Consider the following 26,429-nt stretch of genomic DNA (forward strand, 5'->3'; position numbering starts at 1 on the left):
TCGGACAGGTCGATTTTACTCTCGAGGGGACATCTTTTGCAATAAAGTTTTTGCGATTCTGAATACAACAGACAACAAAAAATTTTAAAAACTCATTTATTTTGTATTAACTAAACAAGCATTTATTTCGAAAAAAATGTTTGTTTAGTTAATATTCAGAATCGCAAAAACTTTATTGCAAAAGATGTCCCCTCGAGAGTAAAATCGACCTGTCCGAGCTCTTTGCTTGGACGAACACGAACACACTGCCGTTTCGTTTTCGCTGGCCCACCCTGTATATATATATATATATATATATGTGTGTGTGTGTGTGTGTGTGTGTGTGTATGTATGTATGTATGTATGTATGTGTATATATATATATTAATATATTATATATATATATACTATATATATACACATGTACCAGAATTGTATATGTATATGTATGTTATACCAATTGAAATGTTTGTTAATTAAAATATTATATAATTTATTTAATATTCAATAAATTTATATAAATATAATTAAAATATTAGATGTTTTAATTAGCAAGCAAACACTTCACTTGGGTTTTAAAACTTTTAATAAATTTTATAAAAATCTACATCAACTTTTACCAAAATAATTTCATAATTGTTATTTTTCAAAATAAATGTATATTTAACTGAATGAAAAATAATTATTTGCTGCCAGAAATCAAACTAGCAGTTAACCAGTTGGAATAAAGGTGTAGTTTGGCCAAGTTTCAAAATGGTTTGGATAATGAAAAAGAAGAGTTAAATAATTACAAATTATTCAAAAGAAGCTTAAAAGAACATTTTTTGATTTATTTATTTTTACCCCTCTTTTTCTTTTTGATTTTCTTTCTTTTATTTTGTATTAAACACTTTGAAAAAGGTAAATTTCAACTAAGTAAATTTTTATAAGTCTTTACTTAAAAATTAAGTTGAAAAATAAAGTAAATTTTTAAATTCTACCTTCAGTTTTTCTCTAAATTTCTCTTCAACAGCATCCTTATCGTCCTTTTCCATTCCTAATTCTTTTTTAATAGCTTTCAATTGTTCTTGCAGCATATAACGACGATGCATATTTTTTACTTTTTCTTCTACCTGTTGAAATAAATTTATTTCTTGTAATTAATTTAAAATAATTGTTAAATATAGTAAAATGTAAAGAAAATATTTTTACTTCTTTTCCAATTTTCTGCTGAAGTCTACTCAGTTCTAATTCTTTCTTCAATAATGATAATGCTAACATTAACCTTTTGGGAATCTATAAACAATTTTTTTAAATGTAATTAAGTAATCTGTAAATGTAATCTGAAAGTAAATAAAAAATTTACATCTGTTTCCTCTAAAATTTCTTGAAGTTCATGTGGTTCTGCACCAGTCAAAGAAGCTCCTAATAAAAAATGTTAATTATAAATTTAAATTTTGTATTATTGAGATATTATTTACAGAAAGTTTTATTTCATTTTGTATTAATTATGTGCAAAAATGAAATGCAAAATTCTTTTAATCATATGACTACAATGTAAAAAAAATATATAAACATACTAATAAATATTGTGAAAATGCATATAATTTTTTTTTAAATCTTTGTGCATGTTTATTAAGAAGAAATGAAATAATAAATAATTATAACTTATTTTGCATCTTTTAGTTTAGACATTCTAAGTGTTAAAATTCTGGATTTATTAAAATTTTCTGAATATGAGAAATATTTTTGCACTTCTTTGGTTTACTTTCAATTGCTATTTAATATATTAATGTGAAATTTCTGTTCTTTGAACAGTAATTTAAATGTTAAATATTTTTAATTATAATGTTCAAATTAGTATTTGGGTTACAATTGAGAAGTAAGAAATAATTAAAGTACAATTCAAATATTGATAAATAATTACAAAATATTTATATAGAAACGAAAATTAAACAAATGAAATCAAGATTTCAACTCCTTAGCAAGCAGAATTAATAAACAAAGGTAAAGTAAACACAACTGTAAAAAAATTACATCAAAATAAATTAAGGCAAAATTAAATAAATTTCCAGTAAAAATAAAATAAATTCTAAATTGAAAACAATAAAATTTCCAAATATATTATAATTGCAATCAACAAAATATAAAGAAACTCATTCATAGATCAAATTTTTTTAAATAAAGCCAAATGGCTAATAGCTTAAATGACTTTATTTAGTGTAACTTCAGTATAATTTTAAAATGACACAATGAAATATTTCAGTTTGAAGCTTTTTATATTTCATAGTTTAATAGTATTTTATTACACTCTCTCCTTTTATAATTTACAGAATATACAATTTTCCCTAGATGAACTTTTAATTTTTATTATTTTAATAGAATTTTACCATACTTTCCCTTTTATAATGAACAGTTGTCACTTTTAAAACCATATGTAACTTCTACCATATGGATTGATGTAAAATAAAGAAGACCAACAAGGGACATATTGTCCAAAATGCATATCATCTAAAATTAATAAAGGCTCTATATCTATCTTTGTTGTGTATTCCTATATGATACATTCTCTCAAGCAATCTTATGCTTACTCCTAACAATTAAAACAAGAACAAGAGACAATCAAGTACAAATAAATTTAAGAACTTTCTACACATCAACTAGCTTTTAGTAGTCCATGTTACATATAGTGACATGCTTATGTCAAAATAAAATTATACATAAAAATTGCAATAATTTCTTCAAAACTGTTTAATGATATACCAATACTTTTGTTTCATTATTTAATAATCTAGTTTTGTTATACTTACCCAAATCTGATAAATAAACTGGATTATCAACTACTCGCTGTCCAGCTTGAATCATTAATTGAATAGATTCTCTATAAAGAGGATTCAGAGCAATAATGTCCCTAATTGTTTTTACAATTTCTTGTGTGAAAGCCTGTTTAAAATATACATTTTATATGAATTCAAAATTTTGGTAATATAATTGGTTATAAAATTAATTCTTATAATTATGATACAGTAAACATTATACTTTGATAAAGATTTAAACTTCTGCTCAAATTAATGTGAAATAAATCAATACAATGGACAAAAATCAACTACTGTACTCGTATCAATTATCTTTTGCAATGTGATAAAGGATAATGTAAGCTGTGTGAGATCATCATCATCATCATTATAATATCAAAACAATATAAATATTTAAATACAAATTACAATCATTAGAAAAACAAAGATTATGATATAGTATATAAATATTCTTCACATTTAATGTCAGAATAAATTCAGCTAAATACAAGGCATAGTTTACTCTTTGGAAATCATGTTTTTATCTTTATCTTTTTGATAAATTTAATTTTAAATGTAAATGAAATAATTTTAACTACTTAATCTTTTTTTAAAAATTTTACCTTCACTTTTTCATTCATTTCAAACTTTTGATGAGTGACATTTTCAACTTCAACCATCAAAACTTTAGGAGATGGCAAAATTTCGGGTTCGACCTGAGATTCACTTTTTTGATTGTTATTTTTTCGATTTCTTTTCCTTTTTTTAACATTAACATCATTATCTGAAATATTAAAATAGATATCAATTTTAATAATGTAAAAAATTAAATAAATAAAAAAATATAATTTTGTTACCTGTTATTTGTTTAAGAATACGAATTCTGAAAATAAAAATAATTATACACTTATTACCAAAATAACAATTTAAATTTAATTAACCTTTTAACAATATTCATTAAAAACATGAACTTTGATAGTCCAAATAATACCTTCACTTGTCCTTTTTACATCATCTAAAATACTCTAAGGCCTTTTATTTAAGGCTGTTATCTCAAAAATCATGTAGAAAGTAAAAATACCCACTGGTAATTGGATAATATTGTAAAAATAAATATATGAAGAATTACGTTTAAAAATCCCAGACACTAAAGTTCATTAGCCTAAAGTAGGGATGGTGAACCTATGGCACGCATGCCCAAAGTGGCACATAAGAGAAATCATCTGGCACGTATCATATCATATGATTTCTGTCTTTTTCAATCATCCTTTCTGTTTATCACCTGATCATCTTTTTTTCAATCAGATTTTTTACATTTATTCAAATTAAAGCGTATTCGTTTAATTTCTTTAAATATCATTATTCAAAGTCAAGGACATTGGCACATATTAGCATCTTTGAAGCTAAGTATGCTTACAATATGGCACGCGGACTCAAAAAGGTTTTCCATCCCTGGTCTAAAGCAGTGTTTCCCGATCACTTTGAATTAGCAACACACTTTGAATTTAATTAGATTCCTGCAACACACCATAATTCTTAAAATAAAAATGTTAAAATTCTCATAACTTCATTTCATCCAACACCAGAATATAATCAATTATGTACCTCTAAAAGCCTGTTACCGATGTGTAATTAACATCAAAACAAAAAAATTAAATTTCACAAACATTTTCGAACCTTCCAAGGCTCTTCTTCAGGTGGCGACGAATTTCTGTTAGAATGTCTTTAAATACAAATATTATTTGAAATTCAAATATGTGATACTCAATGAAGTTTTACTAGGCATGCACACCATATTTGTAGTATTGAGGAAAATTTATAGCTCTCTGTTTACAAGTGCTTGCCATGCTATGGACAGATTTAATTCCTATTTGTGGTTGATGCAGGCATTGCTAAGTTTGTAGATATATAAGGCTTCCAACCACTTTAGATGCTCAATGTATCATGTGCTGAGGATGATTCTTGCCTGGTTAAAGTTCGGCTCTATCTCAGATCACTGGCGTAAATAGCCAGAACTGTGGTGGTCCTGACATGTTGTATGTCCGCGATGTGCTCTTTTATTCTAATGCCCAAGAAGCACTTCATAGAGCCAATGTAAATGAGCTCTCTATCGCATTTATGATCTTTTATTGGGATGTTATAGACTCCTGGAAGTCTATCCCAATTAAGAATGTCCTTTCCATTGCAAAGGATTAAAATTAGTTAAAATTCTTTTCTAATTAAAAACTTGTCCATTTTAATATCTGCTTAAAATTTAAAATAAATTACAGTTGATTTAAAAAAATTTTTGTTAATACCGAAATTAAACTTACCAAGACAAAAACCTTTAATTTTACAAATGTACAGTACTGTAAAAACAAAAAGATTATTTGAATCAATGTTATGCTAGTATCAGTCTTAAGCTGGTAAGCTGCAACATTTATACAGTACCTTGCCAAATTATTAGACCCATGCAAAAAAGTTAATGATTTGTTAGTTTTTTCACATAATAATTCAATAAAAATACAATTGTTGATAGGGTTATTTAAAATATTAATGTTTTATTATGTCTTACTTAATAAAAAGTAACTTTTCGCATATAAAAATTTAAATATAATACAACTTAAAAATTAAAATTAGTATTTTGAATGACAGTCTTTAACAACAGTAATGCTTCTATATCACAAGAAATATTCTTTATACATTTTTTAATTTTTGTTCTGATAAATGAGGCTATGCTGTCATGTCTTACTATGAACCTCTATCACTTCCCTTCTTGTAGTATAAAGTTAATTTTTTTACATTTACAGTGCTTCCATATAAAAAGCTTATTAAGTGTTTCAGATATGATAGTGAATAACAATAACATGAAAAAATACTCATTCTTCAAACAATATTACAAAAAAAAAGAAGAAAATAGTACAAAAAGTATGATTTTAGTCAATGTGTCTACTAATTCGACAAGGTACTATACATGCACCAAAAAGTTAGTATGCAGACATATGAATAGATGTGTGCAAGTTTTGTGAGGGAAGTATGCTGAAGCTGTAAATTTTGCAACAATCAGCATTTCAGTGAATACTTCCTTCTCCCTTTGATCAGTCAGCAGTAAAAAGATGAAAGATAAATGAAATTTTAAAAAAGAGCTTATTCAAAATTCTAAAAAAATATTTCCATGACACATCTGAGGCACTCCTGTGACACTGGCTACAGTATCGTCCTAGCAACATAGCCTATGTATAAATAAATAAATTTGTGTTTTTAATAAACTTCAGTGTCCTGAATTTTTTAATGTAATACACTGAAAGACCTAAAGTTGTGATTATAGCAATTAAAGAAGAGCTTACATGCTGCACTCTTAATCAATGTATATGATGCCGACTGGGGACTACTCAGCACCCACAACCAATAATCTCCCACTATTGCACTGTTGCTACAACCACTGGCTAAGAAGCCAGCTATTACTTTACCCTGGCATGGTGTTTACATACAAATATAAACATCTGTAAGCACGATAGTTATATTAAAGCCAAACAACTTCTAGATTAGATCCTTTGAATTAATTAGGTTAAAATTATTATTTAACTTTTATTTATTAATTCAAATTATTGTACATGTTATATTTATTAATTTAATGTTAAATTTAAATCTTTCAAAAATTGTAAAATATAATGTTTACTTAATGTAAAAAAATAATAATTTCTTGTCAGTAAAGTAAAGAATATGGAGAATGTGCAGAAAAAAATTCCAGTATATCAAGTTTGGTTCAACCAATAATATAGATAAAATAGCAAAAACAAAGGCTGATTTACCAAGAAAGTATGTACGGAAGTTTCGATTCTAAGTATTTAAAACAGGTGGAAAATTTCTTTATTTAATGTATAAACAAATTGCTTCCTGCTAAAAACAGTTTAGAGTATCTCAGCATGTTGAAATGTTCTGACATCAGTGTGATATGAAGCATCAAAACAAGCAAAAACAGCAACTAATCATAGGTAGTTCTAGTTGCACTGAAACTAATTTTAGAAGAATTTATGATGTCAGTTAGAAACAAAACATTACTATCAACTACAACACTAACTCTATAATTAGTTAATAATTTAAAAGAATTTACTCACTTCTAGTCCTTTGTATAATGGTGTAAACAAAAATATGACTAATTCAGACCAGTGACTTAAATATAGGATGAGGGAAACTAAGTTTATTTAGTCATCCTCAATCATCTTAACACAACTGTATGTATAGAAATAAATTCAATAATAAACAATTAAATAGCATAGAAAGTTAAAATTTTATTGAATATGTAATTTTATTCATAATTGATTTGACTGCACACATCCTACACAAAACATTATTCTAGTATGTTTTTTGTGACATCATAATTTTCAAATCCCTTGTCACCTATTGTTACAGATTTACTCCCTACCACCTAAACAGTGTGATATTAGTTTTACTTACAGACAGAACTAAGTATGTATGCATTTCAACCTATAAATTTCAATGTATATTACTGGACTTTTAACATGCATAAACCTGGCATTTTTACATGCATATTTATGCACATATATTGCAATTTTAAATGCATATATCTCCAGTCCTTATTAACAGATGGGTTACTTGATTGAGATTACTGCCAATTTGATGTAGATTGACCACAAGTTTCAGAAAGGATTGTCCTACTTGCATTCTGTGGGATGTGGTAGCCAACAACCCATTTGTGTATAATTGCTGACAATCACAAAATTTTATCGATGTTAAACATAGGTAACATTGATCCTCCTTGGCCATTTGGAGCTCCCAATGGCAGGTTTGTAATACAAGGACATTATTACAAATCATCTTCCTGATTCTCAAGCACTTTGGTAGGAAGGGGTAATAGTACAAAATAATGAAATGTGTAACCAGTCTTTAGTTGCAAGGATGTGACTCAAGAAACTTTACCACCATGATTTAATCTCCACAAGCCTGATATGAAACCCTTAGAGCATCTGTGAAACATAATGGAAGCAAGCCTACAGTCCACGAATCCAGCACAATTATGATTTGTACTGCAGATGACCTTGACATATAGCTGCATTACTAAAAGCTTGAAGTAGACTAACCCATTATTAGGTATGTATTTCTTGATTTTTGACCTCTTGATATATTTATTTTGCATTATTATCTAATCACCAGTGAACATTTTTAGTCTTTTACATAACTTACTGATTTCATAACCTCAAATAAAAGACTGAACTTCAGTGTGTTTTAGATGAGTTCCTGGTGTGAAAAAGACCAAGTGAAAATGCACTGTTCCTTTTTTTCTTTAATTTCTGTTTCTTTACCTTCTATAGGCCATCACAATCATTCGTAATTTTTCTCCCAAATCTTGTAATTCGTGAATCTGTACAAAAGTTCCTACTGGATACAAGTCATCCAACTTTTCCATGACCTCGTCATCACTTAAAATATAAATAAAAATTTGATCATCATAGTACTTACGTTAAAAATTTTTCAAATTTAAAAAATAACAAATAAATCTAATAAATAAAAAATTTCTCCATTCTGTATTTGCAAATTTATAAAAAGCTTATAAATATTGGTTAAAATAGTCAGGATTTATTTCTTGATCATGATTATTTCTAGTCATCATTGGAAAGAGATTTCCAATAAAGCATATTCTTTTTGAATAATAATTTCAAGGACCATATTTTATTTTGTTTCTAAAATTATTGTAAATCAATTCATAGTCTTTCTAATATAACATTCATTTGAAATCCAAGTATAGTTAATATGTTATCATCATAAAGTAATGAAATTGTTTGTATAATTATTAACTTTATAAATAAATATTGTATTGCATTTAAAAATTTATATTTATAAATAAAATTGATCAACCTTAACAAACATCGAAAAAATTTATAATACACTCAAACCTGTTTTTGTGCAGTCTATTTTTGTTGCGATTTTTTATTTGTGTGATTTGTTTTGTGTGATTTTTTGTGTGCGGTATATGAATTTCAATCAAATTGGTATACTGCATAAAAATAATTGCACAAAACACATTGCACGTATAAAAAATCGCACAAAAAAAGACCGCACAAAAACATGTTTGAGTGTATTTTTTTTTTTTATAAACTTTGATGACATGTAAACAGAAATTTTCTCTTAAATAAATTCTCTCACACTTTTGAATTCAGTATTTTGAGTTTTTATAACTCATATTCAGGGATAAGCCCATTAATTTCTAACAAAGAATCAAATTTATAAAATTTTAAAAATTATTTCTAAATTTTATTCTTTTGAATAATTTTTAAAGTTTGATTATTCATTTATTCATTTTAGAATTTAAAGTATCTGATCCTTAAAATGAATTGCAAAACATGAAAGTACCCAAAATGAAAGTGTATTCATTTAGTAGAAGCTTCAAAAAATATTTTGTTCATGCATAAGAATAATTTGATGTTTATATTCAAATTATACCAGAAGAATCTGTTGTTTGAACTGTCTTGTTTCTCATAAATTTAAAATGTCTTAATATAATTGTATTATTATTTTCATACATAATCTAAAATATATAAGTAAAAATATAACTTAAACTTTACCTTTCTTCTCTTTTCAAAAAGATGCCTGCATACGGTTGATTTAATCGAACATTCTTTCTGACGATTTCAATTAATTCTGGATTAGATATCTGAATAAAAACAATTTTATTATTTCTATTTTTTTGTTCTATTTATTAATTATATTTTAATATTAGATGTATAAATTATCTTTGAAGAAGAAATTGTAAATGTCACTATGATAGCAAGTGCAGCGTGTTAATACTCTAATACACGTGCAGCGTGAGCTTGAGTCCGCGCATGCGCAACTTCGCTGGCCACGGAGCCAGATGCTCGATCGGTTTTCGAATGTTTTTGAACTTTTGTTTTGTGTTTTTAACGGCGTTGGCAAAACTTTATGCATTCTATTCAATATCGAATTAGTTCTATTTAAAGTTTTTTTTGGCAAATTTATGTACTCGCCTGACGATGATGGCAATAAGGTTCATCAAAAGTACTTGTGACAAGCAAATGTGTATATAATGCTGAACTCAGTGTATTTTTTGCATCGACACTGTAAATTCAATATTTAGCAAACACAGTGCAGTTTTGTTAATCCAAACTATTTATTGCTTAAAGTTATTCACATCAGCAGAATTCAGGATTTTTGCTGGCTTCCAAAATATGTTCCTCATTGAAGAAAGGAACCAAATAATTGTTTTTCAATAATAATTCTTTCTTCAATTCAATAATTTTAATTATGCCACATAAAAACAATTCAAGTTATATAAACAACATTGCTAGATCCGATATACAGGGTGACAATAATTAACCCGTACAAGTTTTTTGTATCATAAATTTATTAAAGAAATGAAAATTAGCAAAACAACAGCATATAACAGTGACAATACTTTACGTATTAATCGGATATTCAGCCAGTTTTAAAGTGGCCTACTTTTGCTTTGATGCAGAGCCCCAAACGCGTTTTGAAATTCTCAGCGATGGGCCGCGCTCTTCTGGAGACAGTTTGTCTCACTCTCAGCGCAAAGATTGCTTCAGCGACTCCAAACTTTCATGGCGCTTAGAACAGACCCTGGCCTCCAAAATGGACCACACACTGTAGTCCATTGGGTTCAGATTCGGCGAGTACGGTGGCCATTCCGCAGACGAGATGAAATCGGGAAAATGAGCCTTGCACACTCCTGAGTCTTCTTCGCCCTGTGTGTCGGCGCCGAGTCCTGCTGAAACGTCCATTTCGCACTGCCAAAATGCTGCTGAGCCCACAGAAGTACCACAGCCTCGAGAATGTCATGGTGGTACACATCTTGATTGATTTTGGCCCCTTGATCGACGAAAACAAGGGGTGTCTTGCCGCTCGCACAAATTCCGCCCCAAACCATGACTGACATTGGATTTTGTGATGTTCGATGACGGCTGAGCGTCCAGGAGCCCCCGCGGACCAGTTCCTGTCGTTTTGATGGTTGTACGGAGAAAAGCTTCTCGTCTGTGAAGAGAATGCACTCCCATTGTCGACCTGCGGCCCGACGCTTGAGTTAACGGGATCTTTGGAGTCTCACGCACTTGTTTTCATCGGTGAGGAGCTGAATCTTTTGGAACTTGTAGGGCTTGAGTACGAGTTCCTTTTTCGCCATTAACCGCACCGATTTGCGATTGATTCTGATCTCACGAGCAATTTTTCTCATGGAGACCTTCGCATGTCAGTCAACTCACTTTGTGATGATCTTGCGGTTCCTAGACGTGTTGACAGTGCGCTTTCTTCCACGTCCGGGACGGTCACCATTGTGGCCAAGCTCCTTGAATCGCCGAACTGCATCTGAGACTGTCATTTTTGGAACACCGAGCAGACGAACAATTTCACATTGATGCTTTCCTTGCCGGAATAGCTCCAAAATTGCACAACATTTGTTCGACACCATTAAAAAAATAAAGAACTAACCCTTATTACATCGAAAGTATATCTACACGGGCAGGAAATCATGGAGAATTAAACAATATTATGTAAATTGGTGACAGTAAAAAATTTCAGGTGCAGCATTGCTACAAACTTTGTACGGGTTAATTATTGTCACCCTGTACTATAAAGCTAAACTCCAACCAAATGCCAAATTCTATCAGGCTAGATATGGCTAAATACTAAATAAATTATACAACTAATTTGGCACTAGAGGGAGACATTAGGCACCATCTCTTATTAACTTTAATAATTATCATTTTAATTAAATAATTTAGAATTACTGGAAGAAAAAAGTCAGCCCAGAGCAAGACTCAAACTCACAACTCCTGCTTACTGTGCAGATGCATTGCCAGTTATGCTATCCAGACCTCCAGTCCAATACAGGATGTGGGCCCTGAATGTGTCCCCAGCCAGCATTGTAATAACTGTCGATGGTTATAATGTAACTTTATATATGCTGGAAAAGGAGATTGGATTGAAGGTCTGGATAGCATAACTACCAACACATCTGCATGGTAAGCAGGAGTTGTGAATTTGAGTGCCGTGCCGGGCCAATTTTTTCTTCCAGTAATTCTAAATTATTTAAATTAATTAATTATAATTATAATTATTAAAGTTAATAAGAGATGGTGTCTAATGCCTCCCTCTAATGCCAAATTAGTTGTATAATTTATTTAGTATTTAGCCATATCTAGCCCAATAGAATTCGGCATTTGGTTGGAGTTTAGCTTAATTCAAATTATAAATGGGATATGAATTACACACAAGAGAAATTGCTAACAATTAATTATGAAAAGACCGAAATGAAATATTTTATTTTTTTCTTCACATAGCTGATTACAGCAATTATTATATGGGTATAATATAACAATAATGCAATATTTCTATGAACTTAATTTTTTTTTGATAGCATAAAGTTATTAACACAAATGTTTACACTATGATTAACTATTAACCTGTGCTTTATTAAAGAATCTACACTTATATATTTTGCTCATATCACAGCAGTATAACATATGCAAAATATATAGGTGCATATTCTTGCATATACACAGGATTCAGAGGAAAGTCTGTACATCCCCTATAATTTTAAACCACCTGTCATAGTACAACTGAAGTAATTGGCACCTATAGGAATTGTGCAGTCCACTGAATGTGAACTTGAATTTAATGCTCCTATTGGTAAAATACAAGACTAAAGCAAATTAACTTGGACACTAACAGAGATAGGCAAAAAAGTCCAATTACGAAGTGAAAAACTGGTACTGTACATTTGGTACAAAACAATACTTGGTTCACCAGAAACACTTAGTTAAAAGCAGAAAACACTAAGAAAGTAATATAAATTTATGCAGCACAGACGCAACTAACTTGCCACGTAATCTACTATACACAATGTTGAAAGTGTGCACCATCAGCAACAATGCATTTCTGGATTCAGAATAGAATTTCATCTCAAACAAAATTACAAGTCTTGCGTATTGTACTTTAAAAAAGTGCATGAAAATTTCGAGAATTTTCTTCCTTTTCTGATTTTCGTGCACTTTTTTAAAGTACAATACACAAGACTTGGAAAGTTCTGACTCCATTCGTTTTTTAATTTCTCTTTACAAAATTACAAGTGTTGACAATGCATTCCTTTGATGATGAATTAAAATGAACTAAATAGAAATTAAAAGTTATTTTTTAGTGAAATTAACTTCATGTTAACTGAATCAATAACTACAAGGTCTTACTGGAAAGTTCACAAACTTAGCAAATAGAAGTTTGCATTTACCTAAAAGCTAGTCAGTTTGTCACCTTCCTGAGTCTGCTCTGAATCCAGTGTTTCAGTCACAAAAAGAACACTTCCTGAAATGCACTCCAATACTGAATTTTCCTTAACAACATCAATGGATTCAAAACAGCAATTTCTGAGGGCAGATTTTAATTTGGGAGACAACAATAAATATGCTGGGGCTTAGTCTGGTGAATGAGAAGGTTGGGGAACAAATGGTGTCAAGTTCTTGGCCAAAAATTTTGTTATCAGCAGTGCATTGTCATGATGATGTAGTTGGACTTTTCTTCCTCATTGCTTCATGAAGATGTTTCATCACCTCCAGATAGTATTCACGGTAAACGACATCATCAGAATTGAACAAAACAGTGAGCAAGACACAACCTTCACATTCAACCAAACTTGTTGCGTGTTTTTGGGTCACGATAAAGATTTTCTCACCCACTCTGACAACTGACATTCTGTTTCAACATTGTACCCATTGACCTGTCTCATTCCTGATGATGATGTTTATAATGAAATTTTCATCAGACCTAGCCACTTGCACTCACTGAAAGAAAATTTCAAAACACAATTGATACATGTTTATACAAATGAACGTAACACTACCAACAACAAATGAAGATAGAACAAACTATTTCTGGAATAAAGTACACAAAATTTGCCTCTAGAGAGCTGTGTGAACAGCATTCAGATTCAATTATCAGTTGGGGTGTAATTTAAAAATTTCACAAACTTTCTGAACAGACCTCATACATCTAAATACACCAATCAAAACATTGATAATCCCAGTAACTAATTTAATGTAAATTCAACAAACATTTTTGATCTTGCACAAGATCTGCTTCAGGTTAACAACATTCTAAGTTGAAACATTCAATTTAGAATTTATTTACACATGGCTGTAATAGGAATAAACAAAATTTGAAGTAAAAAGGTGAAAAAAGTAAATCTATTGAATGAAAATGTTTATAGATTAACAATTTAACTCCATCATAAGATGTATTGTTACTCATTCTTCCTTCCAAAATAAGTAATGTATTAATTTACTATTTATTAAAATCTATACTGTTTCTAAATTAATATTATATGTATCAAAATGCTAATAATTATAATCTGTTTACTTACATTGTATAATAAATTATGATTCATTTCTGCTTTTAAATTATCTATGTATAAATTATAATTTTAGTTTTTAAATTTCATTTTAATTAATTACAGTGATACCTCAGTCTTCACCAATAATCCATCCGAAAACAATCGGAGAAATCCAAAACTGACGAAAACTAAGGCAATTATTTCCATATGAAACAATTAATTCATTCTAGACACTCCAAAATACATACCAAAAACATATTTTATAGAGAATAAATATAATGTTTAATACTAAAAATAATAAAAAATTAATATAAAATGATCATAAAAGACTAATGTAAAGAATAACATTTAACATGGAATACTTATATCCCCATAGTGTTTGAAAAAGTAAAAAAAACTATTAAAACTGTTTAATATAACTCTAGCTCCAGTTTTTAATAATATGAGGTCTGTTCAAAAAACAACCAAACTTTTTAAATTGGGCAAAACGGAGTGTCATAGTGTTGTGAAGCTGACAACAGTATGTAGGACTGCTGGCTCTGGAAACTTTCTCTGGTCCCATGATGGAGCTAAAAGGAAAGAAAAGCAATGGAATTTAGCTAGATGCATGGGGTAATGCCCACACAATGAGAAACAACACCACACTGAGCAGGAAAATGTGTGGATTGCCCTTTGTTTTTGCAAAATTAGCAGCAAAGTCACATGGGCAGGCCAATGAAATCCAAGGCAACCAACAAAAACGAGACAAATTTTTTGCAAAAAAAATCAACAAAACTGAAATCGACACTAACCAAAGTCAATGAAAACCAGGGTAAATAAATAAATTTAGACTATTCTGTTCTAATTACAAAATAAATTTAGACTATCCTTCAAAATAGTCTAAATTTATTTATTTCTAAAATTAATAATTATAAAATTTAATACAAGACAACAACATAACACCTATCTTTTTAGTCCAAATTATGTAATATCTGTATAATTAATTAGTCAAGTTTTAGTTTAATAGTTAATCTGGCTCTCCATCATATGATCATTGATATCACTTGGGCTCAGTTCTCTCTATATATATATACAGTCGAGACTACATAAGAGTGTGACTATGCAGACGCGAATTTAGAGTGAGTGAGAAATTGCGAGCAATTTAGTTTTCGCGAAAGAAAACCATGCACAAGCGAGAAAAGAGAAATAATGCCGGCGAGAGCAAATTTCTGGTTCTCACATATATCTGACAGGTTTTGATATTTATCACGTCTCACCTTTTCTCGCTCGCTTGCGTCTGCATAGTTGCACCCTAAGTCGTCGCCCAGATAACTCGACATCGTAAGTTAATTAGTCAATTTTCTGTGGTCCCAGCCGACTTACAAAGGCATTAATGTTATTAATGTTAAAAAACTCGGTTTACTATCACAACAAACTACTTCCAACAACCTTTACTCCGCAGTTAAATTATTTCTTTAATCTAACATTTTTGGTTAGCTTTACTAACCCTCCTCAGGATCGACAAAAACACCGTTATTCAAAAAATGTTTTCAAAAAAATCTTTACAATCTAGAATGCTTTTAAACTTTTCAGCTGCGCAATCTCAGATCATTCTCTCACAGCTCGGTTTACTCGACATCGTTTAACTCGTCACCACTGGATAAATCAACATACTTTTTCTGTTTCACACTTTTTAGAATTCTGATAAGTCGACTCCCCTCCTGAAAAAATGAGTTCACACCATACAATAAGCTGTGTGGTGTGAACTCATTTTTCTGGGGGAGAGTCGACTTATCAGAATTCTAAAAAGTGTGAAACAGAAAAAGTATGTTGATTTATCCAGTGGTGACGAGTTAAACGATGTCGAGTAAACCGAGTTTTTTTAACATTAATGCCTATGTAAGTCGGCCGGGACCACAAAAACTGACTATGTAACCGACGAGTGCAGAGTTATCCGGGTGACGACTTATGCAGACTCGACTGTATATACTAATATATGATGATCTAATATTCAATATGCTGAACATTTATAAACTATTATTTCTATGATTTAGTTTATATTGAAATTTCTTTCCATATATGAATGTTTAGAGTAAATTTATACAATCTGTGTGTTTTAAAAGTTTGCACATTATATTTGAAATACAATCAAACCTTAGTTTTTGAACTTAATTTGTTCCTAAAAGTTTTTCAAAAACCATTTTGTTCTTAAACCAAAATAAATTTTTCCATAAGAAACAATGTAATATAGATTAAGCCCACAAAACAGTCTTTTTTTACCCTTTTAGTTGTATTTCATGCATAAAAATTCCTATGAATGCAATATATTATCTATATCCAATATACATATTAAAAGCAAAATGTTCCATCACTGCCAACAGACACCAACACTTTACAAAGTGCTATAAATAAAGACTCAACTCTGAGTGCCTGGATGAAATATAACCAAATCAATCAAGACAGACATGTAGTTATACCACTTTTAAATCTCCACTTAAATACTAATGAACAATAAAATTGTATTAATGGAGAAATATGATGGCTAGAACATTGTAATTTTCATTTTTTTTAGTTTAGTTTTAAATTAAACTTAAGTTATATTTTTTCAACATTAATTTTGAAACTGCACAACAGCGTTATCCAAAATGGCGCAAGCAGATGGTTCAGTGGTAGAATGGGAAAATGCCAAAATTCTTGTAAAAGTACACTCGCCAACGCTGTCGTCCATAACTGAGAAATGTGAAATCTACAGAGCGAGTTTGGCTGGCAGATGTTTAAATTATAAGGATGCGACGGTGTTACCGTCATCCTGGAAATACATAGTAAGACGTAACACTCGTGATAATGAGTCTGCCGTCACTCAGTAGGCTTCTGGGTTAATGCAAAACGAATGGTTCCTTAATACTGACGGCCAGTCACAGTATTTTATATGTATTTTAATTTCATTTACATTTTTCGTGTTATTTTAATTTTTGTTATTTATTATTTAATTTAATTTACATTTTTCGTGTTATTTTAATTTTTGTTATTTATTATTTTGTACTATGCTTGTTCTATTGGTTTAATTTAAACGTATGTTCTATTTTGGTTTTATTTTGAATGTGTTCGATTTTGTATCGGAATCGAACAGCTGTAACCTGAAGATGGCCCATAAATTGGGCCGAAAACGTTAGTTTTAGGTAATAAATTGTTTGTTCTCAGCGATAAGGTGTATTGTATGTTTCTACTGTATTAATTTTGAAACATTATAATAAACTCCATAGCAACACAATTCTACAAAAGTGACCCTGACAATGAACATTTTCCTCTATTACACCAATTTTGTTTATTGACATATTTAACTAAAATAAGAAGTTGTTCCTATTCTGTAGAGAAAATATTGTAATAACTATTTCTGCAAGATGCATGATAACTATCAAATAATAATTTCTTTGGAATCTATAATTTCATATGTCGTCTATTTCAATATTTAATTTAGTATCTTTCAATGTTTTATTTGGACAAGCCATCGGATCATCAAATTTTATTATTATTTGTAATTATTGAAATATTTTTATTTTAAAAATTGCCTGCTTTTTTAAATCAAATGTTCTCTGTCATTTTAATCTTTTTAGATCAAAATGATTAATACATCAAATCTAATACATCTAAAAATCTAATAATTGTTTTTAGATTAAAATGGTGACAGAGAACATTAAATTAAAAATAATATACAATATTTGAAAATAGTATGGTTTTGTAGATCTTTTAGATTCTTAAATTAAATTGTGCAAAAGTATTCAACTGCTGAATAATTTTACATAAATGTATTGTAACGACACAACTGGCATCCCATTAACAGAAAAGTACTGAAATTTCTAAAACGATCTGTAATATCAATGTAAACAGTTAAAAAACTGAGTGCAAAAACTGCATTGTACATATATCATAACCTTTTATAAGAACTTTAGGTACTTTTACAGATTCATACTTTTTGCAATAAAATTCATACATCAAGCAAAGAAAGTATTATCTAATTGAATAGAACTGAAATACTGTTTATACCAGATATTCTGTTAATAAGTCTTCTCCAAAAATAAGACCACGGATGCATTCTTGAATTCTAGATTTACTTTCAACGCCTTAATTCTTCAGATTCCCCAAGTCCAATCACAATACTTGGAATTAGAAAATCTAAAGAATCCAGACAATCAGATAAGGATAATGATATCATCAAAGAATGCTGAAATCATTTAGTTTCCATAATTATGCCCAGAGCGTATTCACAGAAAAATCTAATACAGTCGAGTCCACTTAGAAAGCACCCTTGGGTTTGCTGTGTCATGCTCTCATCTGAAGTAACAAGATCATCCAAGGAGTTATAAATGGTATTTAATTCTCTCCACTTTTTTCATTTTTTAAGAGCTCCACATAACTTATAACACTTCGCAATGTTATTCATTATCATATAATTTTACTTTACTTACATCATACATTTTACTGTTCCATTAAATAATCAATAAATACAGTATACATGTATTTACCAGTTACATTATTTTCACTTATTTCCAGAAATACAGTAGATGGTCTCACCAAAAAGATACAAACATCCTTGCTACAAAATTTCTGAATGTTTGCTAATGGAACATACAGTATACAAACAAATAAGTACAGTACCATCTTAAAGTAACATCACGTGACCTCCAAAATCTGATCACTAATCACTTTTTGCCTTATCCTGTTCATATATATTTTGATATCTTTTAAATATGTAATTGCTTCTCATATATATCCAATAAAACCTATATTTCTGTAAGAAATGTTTGATTGTCCGTTAATTAGAAAACTGACCAATGGAAAGTTTCACCTAATCTCAACAAATATTTGTTGCCATATTCCTTGGGAATGATGTACTGAACAATTAAAGATACATCCTTATAAATCTCCCTTAGAATAGTGCTCCCTCATGCAGACCGCTGCTCTAAAAATGATGCAGACATGATTCTTGTTTAAACACATTGCTCTGCTATCTGGTGATCTGGGCAGTGTTCAGTAATGCAGAACACCTAAGTTAGAATTCTAAGTGGCTCAGTGGATGGAGCTAAGAATATTCTGATCATCATTGAACGATTATTGTCAGTTAGACAACTGGGCAAAATGGTGGACAAAGTTAAAATTACGATCACAACAATTGTCGCAAACAAACTGGTCGAAAAGGATGAAGTAACCAATACAATTATTCAAATGAAGCTGCATCAGGTCATGACAAAATTAACGAAGCAATTATTAATTGTAATCAACGAAATGGACCATTGTCTTCCGTTAAAATGTATTCGGAATCTGTTATACCGACATGTGATAATTTTACATTTCAAAGTCATTTTAGAATGAGTTAATGATTTAAAATGAGAGAATAACTTTGTGATTGTTATAATAAAATATGTTTAGTCTAACACAAGCAGCCATCTTGCAAATTGTATGACAAAACAAAAACAATGACGTCGCTAGTAGAAGTTAGCATAGATAAAAGCTGACTGAACTAGCTAGAATTCTAGAGATGGGAGGAGTCATGCAGCGAGTTCAACATCACAGCATAACTAGACTTAGCAAGAATTCTGCATTACTGAACAGCCCTGTTTACAGAAGTCTTAGGCCACGACTCAACTAGCATAAAAACAGCCGTAAAACCCCTCGCTGTAAAGCTTTTAATCACGTGATCTATTTGCGTTTTCACTCAGATTGCGGTGGAGGTCTGGCTAGCGAAGCTTTTTACAGCGACAGTACTATTACAGTTGTATACGTCATATATCGATATAAAGACAATGATTATATTCTATGAGTTTTTTCTGTACTATAATTATAAATGTAGTAAAAATAATATCTTTACTTTCATATATTAACTTTTATTATTGTATTATTAAGATAATATACAGCACTTATAAGCTTAGCTTTTTTATTATATACTCCTCTAAATGAAAGATTTTCCTTTGGCTGTCTGTATCTCGTGTTTTAGGCATTCATTATTATAATCGGGATACCTCTTGTTGTAGATATATGAATACTTTCGGATGTTTTTGATAAATCTTTCCGGATCTATTCTAGTTCTTTTCCAAGTAGCCACGAGAGAACATACATGAAAGCTCGTTTTCCGCCATTTTCGCACCGTGTCACAATGACTTAGATTTCACTGACTTCTGATTGGTGGACAGTACCGTTTTACGACCGTATTCACTTCAAAAGTTGAACACTGTTCAACTCGCTTTTACGTTGGTTTTACAACCTGCTCAGGCATAAAATATCATAGTCATGTGATTAAAAGCTTTTACAGTGAGGGGTTTTACAACAGTTTTTACGGTAGTGGAGTCGCGGCCTTACAATGGGTGTAGCCAGGAAGGGGCAAGAGTGGGCACGCCCCCCCAGTTAACCTGGTGCCCCTCCCCAGAAAATTACAGCTTCTACTAGACCCCCCCATAACAAAACCCTGACTATGCTAATGGGCCTTACTATGCTATACAAAACATATAAAAAAAAAAAAAATCAGAAATACAGAAGTGTGCTCTTCGAAATAAACTGTTTCCTTATCCAGTGCTCTATTAAGTGGATTCGACTGTACTTTGATATATCTAATCTGTTTATATGATTTCATTGAATCATTTGCAGAACATAATTCTAAACTAATCTTACTTTATCTTGTATTTTAGAAATGGATACAGAATAATAACCTCAAGAACTTTGATAAATTGTGGAAAAACTGGATTCCTATTAACTGCAATAACTGGAACCACGGGCCAAACTTCTGGTACAGTTATAGCCGATAATGCATTGACCGATCGCATATGAGCAAGTTCTTTGTTTTCAACATTATCACTTTCCGTTGGACTTTCTTGTTTATCATCATCTCTCTTACTGCAATAATACCTGACATTTTGACAACTGTAACAGGAATTCACTCTGTAAACATTTTTCAATAGAGATCTGTCTGTTGAATAGTCTGATGCAATCGGTTTAATACTGAAATTCAGATTTCTGCTTAAACAGTGAAGTGCGGATAAGTTTCTGTAACGATGTGGAGTCGATAACCACTGATTGTACCGCCACAAACGACGACGTAAACACCTCATTGAAAAACTACAACCACACTTTAACAAGCTCATGTTGATCTTAACCACACAAGAAAGTATGGAGCGCCGTCTTGAATTGCCAGATGAAAATAACATAAAATAGCCAATATCGTTATGAAAATCGCCAAAAACATCAGTATCATTTTATAATTGCATGTGAATATGTAATTTGAATAAATAAACAAACATCTTTCGGGTTATTTAATTTCGTTATATCCTTTCAATAGTTGTGTGAAAAATAACGAGACATTACTTAATACAAAAAGATCCGTTTTAAGTTATTTATATTTGATTACAACGGAGTTCGAATTAATTTTTAAAAAATTGCGTTGATCTTTTGGACAATAGTATTGAATATGAAAAAGAAATTACACTTACTAAAGCTTACTGATGACCAAGCGGTTCCGCTCCCTGAACGCTGGGAGTTCGGTCGTGGGTTCGCGGCTCGCTCGAACGTTATAACATTCCATTTATATTTTACCGCTAAAGCTTAAAGAAGTTTTTACTTTAACAAAATAAAAAGATGAAAACGTCAATATTATAACTTTTAAGATTACGCGAAAATTACAGAAGCGGTTAAGGCGTTAGCTTACCGCTCTATGAACCCGGGATTGAATCCAGGCAGTCAAAAAATCACCAAAATTTCTCATGGATGGTCCATCCTGGATATAGTACATCGGGCGCCAGTTTTCATCATTCGATCGCTTCCGTTGTTAGCTTGGCCAAACCCATGACGGGAAGGAAAAATGGGTTCTGTTAGTGCTTACAGGACAAAAGAAGCCAAAAAAGAAAATCTACGTAATAGGAAAATTTTAGGAGACATTGAATGTCGATGACACGTTCAACAAATTATCTATTTTAGCTGTCAAAGTCAAAAGAGGTGATAAGTGATACCAGGCATTAGGATGAAGACCAGATGGCCGAGCGGTTAAGGTGGCAGCCTGCCGCTCGGCCATCTGGGCCGCTGGCAGCTACCGGGTTCGAATTCGAACGGGTCGAAAATTCCCCAGGAATTTTTCGGGGGTGATCCGTCCGGATATGTCGGGCCCCGTCCCTCACCACCCGGCTGCCCCATTGTGGGCCTGGCCGAACCCATAATGGGCTTGCAAAAAGAGGCCCTCTTAGTGCCCACAGGGTGGAAAGAGTAAAAAAAAAAAAAAAAAAAAAAAAAAAAAAAAAAAAACAGGCGTTAGGACGGTCGAGCAATTAAAGTGACTGACTATCGCTTCAGGATATCCACGATCAAATCCAAACGGCCCAGAAAACTCCAGGAATTTTTCGGGGTAGTCCTGATATAGCGAGCTTCGTTTTTCACCAACCCGGCCGTCTCATTGTGGGTCAGGTCGAATTTACAATGGGATTCATTAAACAGACCTTCTTAGTGCCTACAGAGCGGAGTTTTAAAAAAGATACTAGTCGTTAACATTCAATGTCGTCTTAATTTTTTCGCCATGTGCATTGCAATCGGATCTTGAAAAATTTTTTTCGGCGATTTGATTTAATTAAATATGTCGAACTCCGTTCTTCATTACCATCTTAATTGTGGGCTTGAAAATGTCGTAATAAATATTAAAAGAGGACCTCGTATAGCAAAAAGAATGTTAAAGACAGCTACTAATTAATCAATTTTTAAAATATATATAAATTGTACTGTAGTCGAAAACAAGAACTAGAAAATAACATTTTAAATATATTTTATCTCAAAATTTATTCTGTAGAATCCAGTTCAGTTTATTGATAATTAATCCTTTTAATTTTCAAAAGTCTGTAACCAAAAACATTTATTAAATACTCTTCTATTAAATATATCATCTATAGCAGGCATGTCAAACACGCGGCCCGCGGGCCGCATGCGGCCCACCAACACCTGGGTTGCGGCCCGCCGAGACTAAAAAAATTTTTAAATACTAAGCTTTGACGCTTGAAGTTGGAAAGTTTGAACTTTTTTGAACTGTACGATTCCTGCCCTTTTTGTGTTTGTCCGTCCGTATTTCGTCCAACCAATTCAAATTGGTCGACGCTAGGAAAGACGGTTGGATAACGGCCGCGGCTTTGAATCTACGAACGATGATTGGCCGGCGAACATCGTACGAGAGAGGACGTCGTGGAAGACTGCTACGTGCTGATTTGTCCATCAGCGATTGCTACAATCCATTGAAAAGGAAAGGTTTTGGCGCAAAAGTCAAGTGTTTGCTGGAACGTCAAGGCGGACGTTTGTGCGCTATGCCGTAAGGTGTTTCGTCTACTATTGCCGTGACGAGTGACTGTATCCGAAATATACGTCGCAAGGTGTCTTTTCGACGGATCTGTTCAGGAATAGTGACTTTCGGAACTTTGACTGTTTGTGTGAATCTACTTTGTAAACGTCATAATTTTTGTGATTTGTAAATTATATTCGGGCAGGTGGATTTAATAATCTCAATTCGCTTCATTTCTGGAAGATAGAATGTGAATACACCGATCTACCATATTATACGGAAGTTCGTTGGCTTTCGAGTCATAAAGTGCTAAACCGATTCTTCAAATTGCTGGACGAAATCATAATTTTTTTGGAAACAAAAAATTATGAATATGCTGAATTAAAAGATGGACAAAGGATAAAGGTCTTGGCTTTCTCAGTTGATATTACGAGTCATCTTAATCAACTTAATCTTAAGCTTTGAGGCAAAAATCGTGTTGTGACAACGCTATTTGATAATATTAACGCTTTCAAACAAAAATGATTACTTTGGCGAAAACAAATAGGAAAAGAAAGCTTTGAAAGCTGCCAATATCTATTGCTTAAATCACCTAAATTAAAATTTACAAAATACGCTGATCAAATTAAATTGTTAGAAACAGAATTCGATCGAAGATTTTCTAATTTTAAAAGCTGCGAATTACAATTTCGTCTTTTTACTTCGTCTCTATCTATCGATATTGAAACTGTTGATGAAAACTTACAAATGGAATTAATTAAAATCCAATGTGATAATTTGCTGAAGCAAAAATATATGGAAGTTGGAATTCCAGATTTTTATACACATTTATCTGTAGATCGGTTTCCTAAAATGTTATCGTTTGTTACCCGTATACCGGCTATGTTCGGAAGCACTTATTTATGCGAACAACTATTTTTCTTTAATAAAAAATTAGAAAGGTCAAGGTACCGATCAACATTTATCATCAATTTTAAAAATTGCATCGGCTGAATATATTCAACCAAATTTTGATGACTTGCTTTGTGAAAAACGTTGTCAAATATCTTCTAAAAAGTAATATTAAACTGCGATTTTGTTTATTTCTTATTATAACTTGTTTTTTAATAAAAAATATAAAATATTTTTAAGTTTAAAAAATAATATGAAATATAAAATGTCTATGTACGTATAATATACAATATATTGAGTCTAATAAATACATAATATAATCATTCTAAAAATCGTATTTTATTAATTTTTTGAACATTGAAAACATGCGGCCCATGACTTATACAAAATAGATCATGGGGCCCGTAATATCATATGAGTTTGACATGCCTGATCTACAGCGTAGTACAACTTCAAAATCAAAATTCGATTATAAATTTTCATTCTAAAACTTGGTATTACAGTTTATATTTTTCAACATTGAGTTCATTAACCAATTCTATAAGATGAAAATATAATTATTATGAACAATAACTTCTTTTTAAATACAATAGAATAGAATAGATATAGGTATAGAATTTCGGTCTGACATACGAGTATATTAAAAACATCCAATTCAGGCAATTGAAGAAACGTTTTCTTTAGAATATTTTAATGAAAAATATTTTTCTACGAAGGAAGATGCATTCATAAAAATGAAGACATTTAATTTATTTATCAACATTATTAATAACCTTTGTTAATTTTATCTTTTTTTAAATAATGATAAAAAATAATATATCTGAAGTAATGTCAATACTTCCTCGTGATAATGATCGCGACTCTATCATATTGATAAAAACAAACGCATATCATATAATCTATATTATTTTGAATATATTGATAGAATTTAATCTTCATTTAAATAAGTACCGGTATTTTCAATAAAATACGAATAACTTAATATAATCAACTGTTTTTTTTATTATCATATTCTCGTTTGCCGATACAATATATATTAATCTTTTATTAATATAACATCGTATATACATAAATACATATTGAACAATTGGAAAATGGCGCCTTACGATAAAGACTATAATTATATCTCGATATTAATAACCATTCTACTTTAATTAATACAAACGAAAACATTTCAAATAAATATTTTTCTCGATTTAATATAAAATAATTCCGAAAAATTGTAAATATGCTTTAAATGATTGAAAATGATTTTTTAACACGGTGTTATATAAATAGAGGGCGATGATCGATCGATCGATTTAGGGAGAGGGATGCTAATATAGACAAGCAAAGATGGCTGATCACTGTAAGGAGGAGTTGGAGGGAAGACCGAGCAGAAGACATCCACAAAGTACTCCAGGCAGCCAAGAAGACGTCAGGGAAGGAAGTTTGCAAGAAGAATTCGATCCTTTCACCGGTGACGGAGATTTGATAGAAGAAAATGTCAACATCTCTCTTACTGCACCACCCCAGACTCAGTAAGTTGACGACTATCTCTCTCTATTCTCCGGGATGTCAATGACTTTTCATTCTCCAACATCGCTCTTGTCTTTATAATGATTTTATTATAAAAACTCTACGTCGAGACCAAACTATTCTTACGTATATAATAAGGAAATAACGAATGACTTACGAAATAAATTTTTTTTTATTACTATTAAATAGCATATTACATTGTACGATTGATCCCGTTGAGAATAGATTAAGCGTTTCGAGAAAGATGGATTGCTTTGATTCAGAAAATTCATTATAATTTTCTGAATGGATGGTTTTTTGACGCTAACAACGATTTAATGTAAAGTCGTGTTTTGGTTTTTTGCTTTTACAAGACAAATCTGAATATTTAACTTTATTATAAAGTATTGTATGTTTTAGATTAGAAACTGTATAATATGCATGCATTTAATAATACATAAAGCTAATATAATTGTGAAAATGTTAACCACATTTTTCCAAGTTAAATATGTATTGCATGAAATTATTTCGGAATATTTTTTGATATTTAATATATTAATATAAAATTTTTCAACTGTTATAAATTAACTAACTCTAACTCTATCGTTCTGGTGAAATTAACGGTATGCTCTTCTCTGACTGCACTTAAATAATAACCGAA

At 30.8% G+C, this 26,429-nt stretch overlaps 2 protein-coding genes across 2 annotated transcripts in view; one reads left to right on the top strand and one right to left on the bottom strand.

Moving 5' to 3' along the window:
* Lon (Lon protease) overlaps nt 1-21,222 on the bottom strand; it is a 73,829-nt gene extending 52,607 nt beyond the window's left edge. The window contains exons 1-9 of the mRNA XM_067272751.1: nt 20,784-21,222; nt 9,317-9,405; nt 8,057-8,173; nt 3,611-3,636; nt 3,377-3,537; nt 2,769-2,901; nt 1,325-1,383; nt 1,171-1,254; nt 960-1,091 (exon numbers count right to left, since the gene is read on the bottom strand). Of these exons, the coding sequence (XP_067128852.1) occupies nt 960-1,091; nt 1,171-1,254; nt 1,325-1,383; nt 2,769-2,901; nt 3,377-3,537; nt 3,611-3,636; nt 8,057-8,173; nt 9,317-9,405; nt 20,784-21,215 (1,233 nt within the window). The 5' untranslated portion in view covers nt 21,216-21,222. The remainder of the gene's footprint in view (nt 1-959; nt 1,092-1,170; nt 1,255-1,324; nt 1,384-2,768; nt 2,902-3,376; nt 3,538-3,610; nt 3,637-8,056; nt 8,174-9,316; nt 9,406-20,783) is intronic.
* Nucleotides 21,223-25,561: 4,339 nt separating this feature from the next.
* vap (RAS p21 protein activator vap) overlaps nt 25,562-26,429 on the top strand; it is a 102,694-nt gene continuing 101,826 nt past the window's right edge. The window contains 1 exon segment of the mRNA XM_067272789.1: nt 25,562-25,791. Coding sequence (XP_067128890.1) covers nt 25,607-25,791 — 185 coding nt within the window. The 5' untranslated portion in view covers nt 25,562-25,606.

The sequence above is a fragment of the Centruroides vittatus genome, unplaced genomic scaffold (assembly GCF_030686945.1).
Source record: "Centruroides vittatus isolate TY-2023 unplaced genomic scaffold, ASM3068694v2 contig_453, whole genome shotgun sequence".
Lineage (NCBI taxonomy): Eukaryota > Metazoa > Arthropoda > Arachnida > Scorpiones > Buthidae > Centruroides > Centruroides vittatus.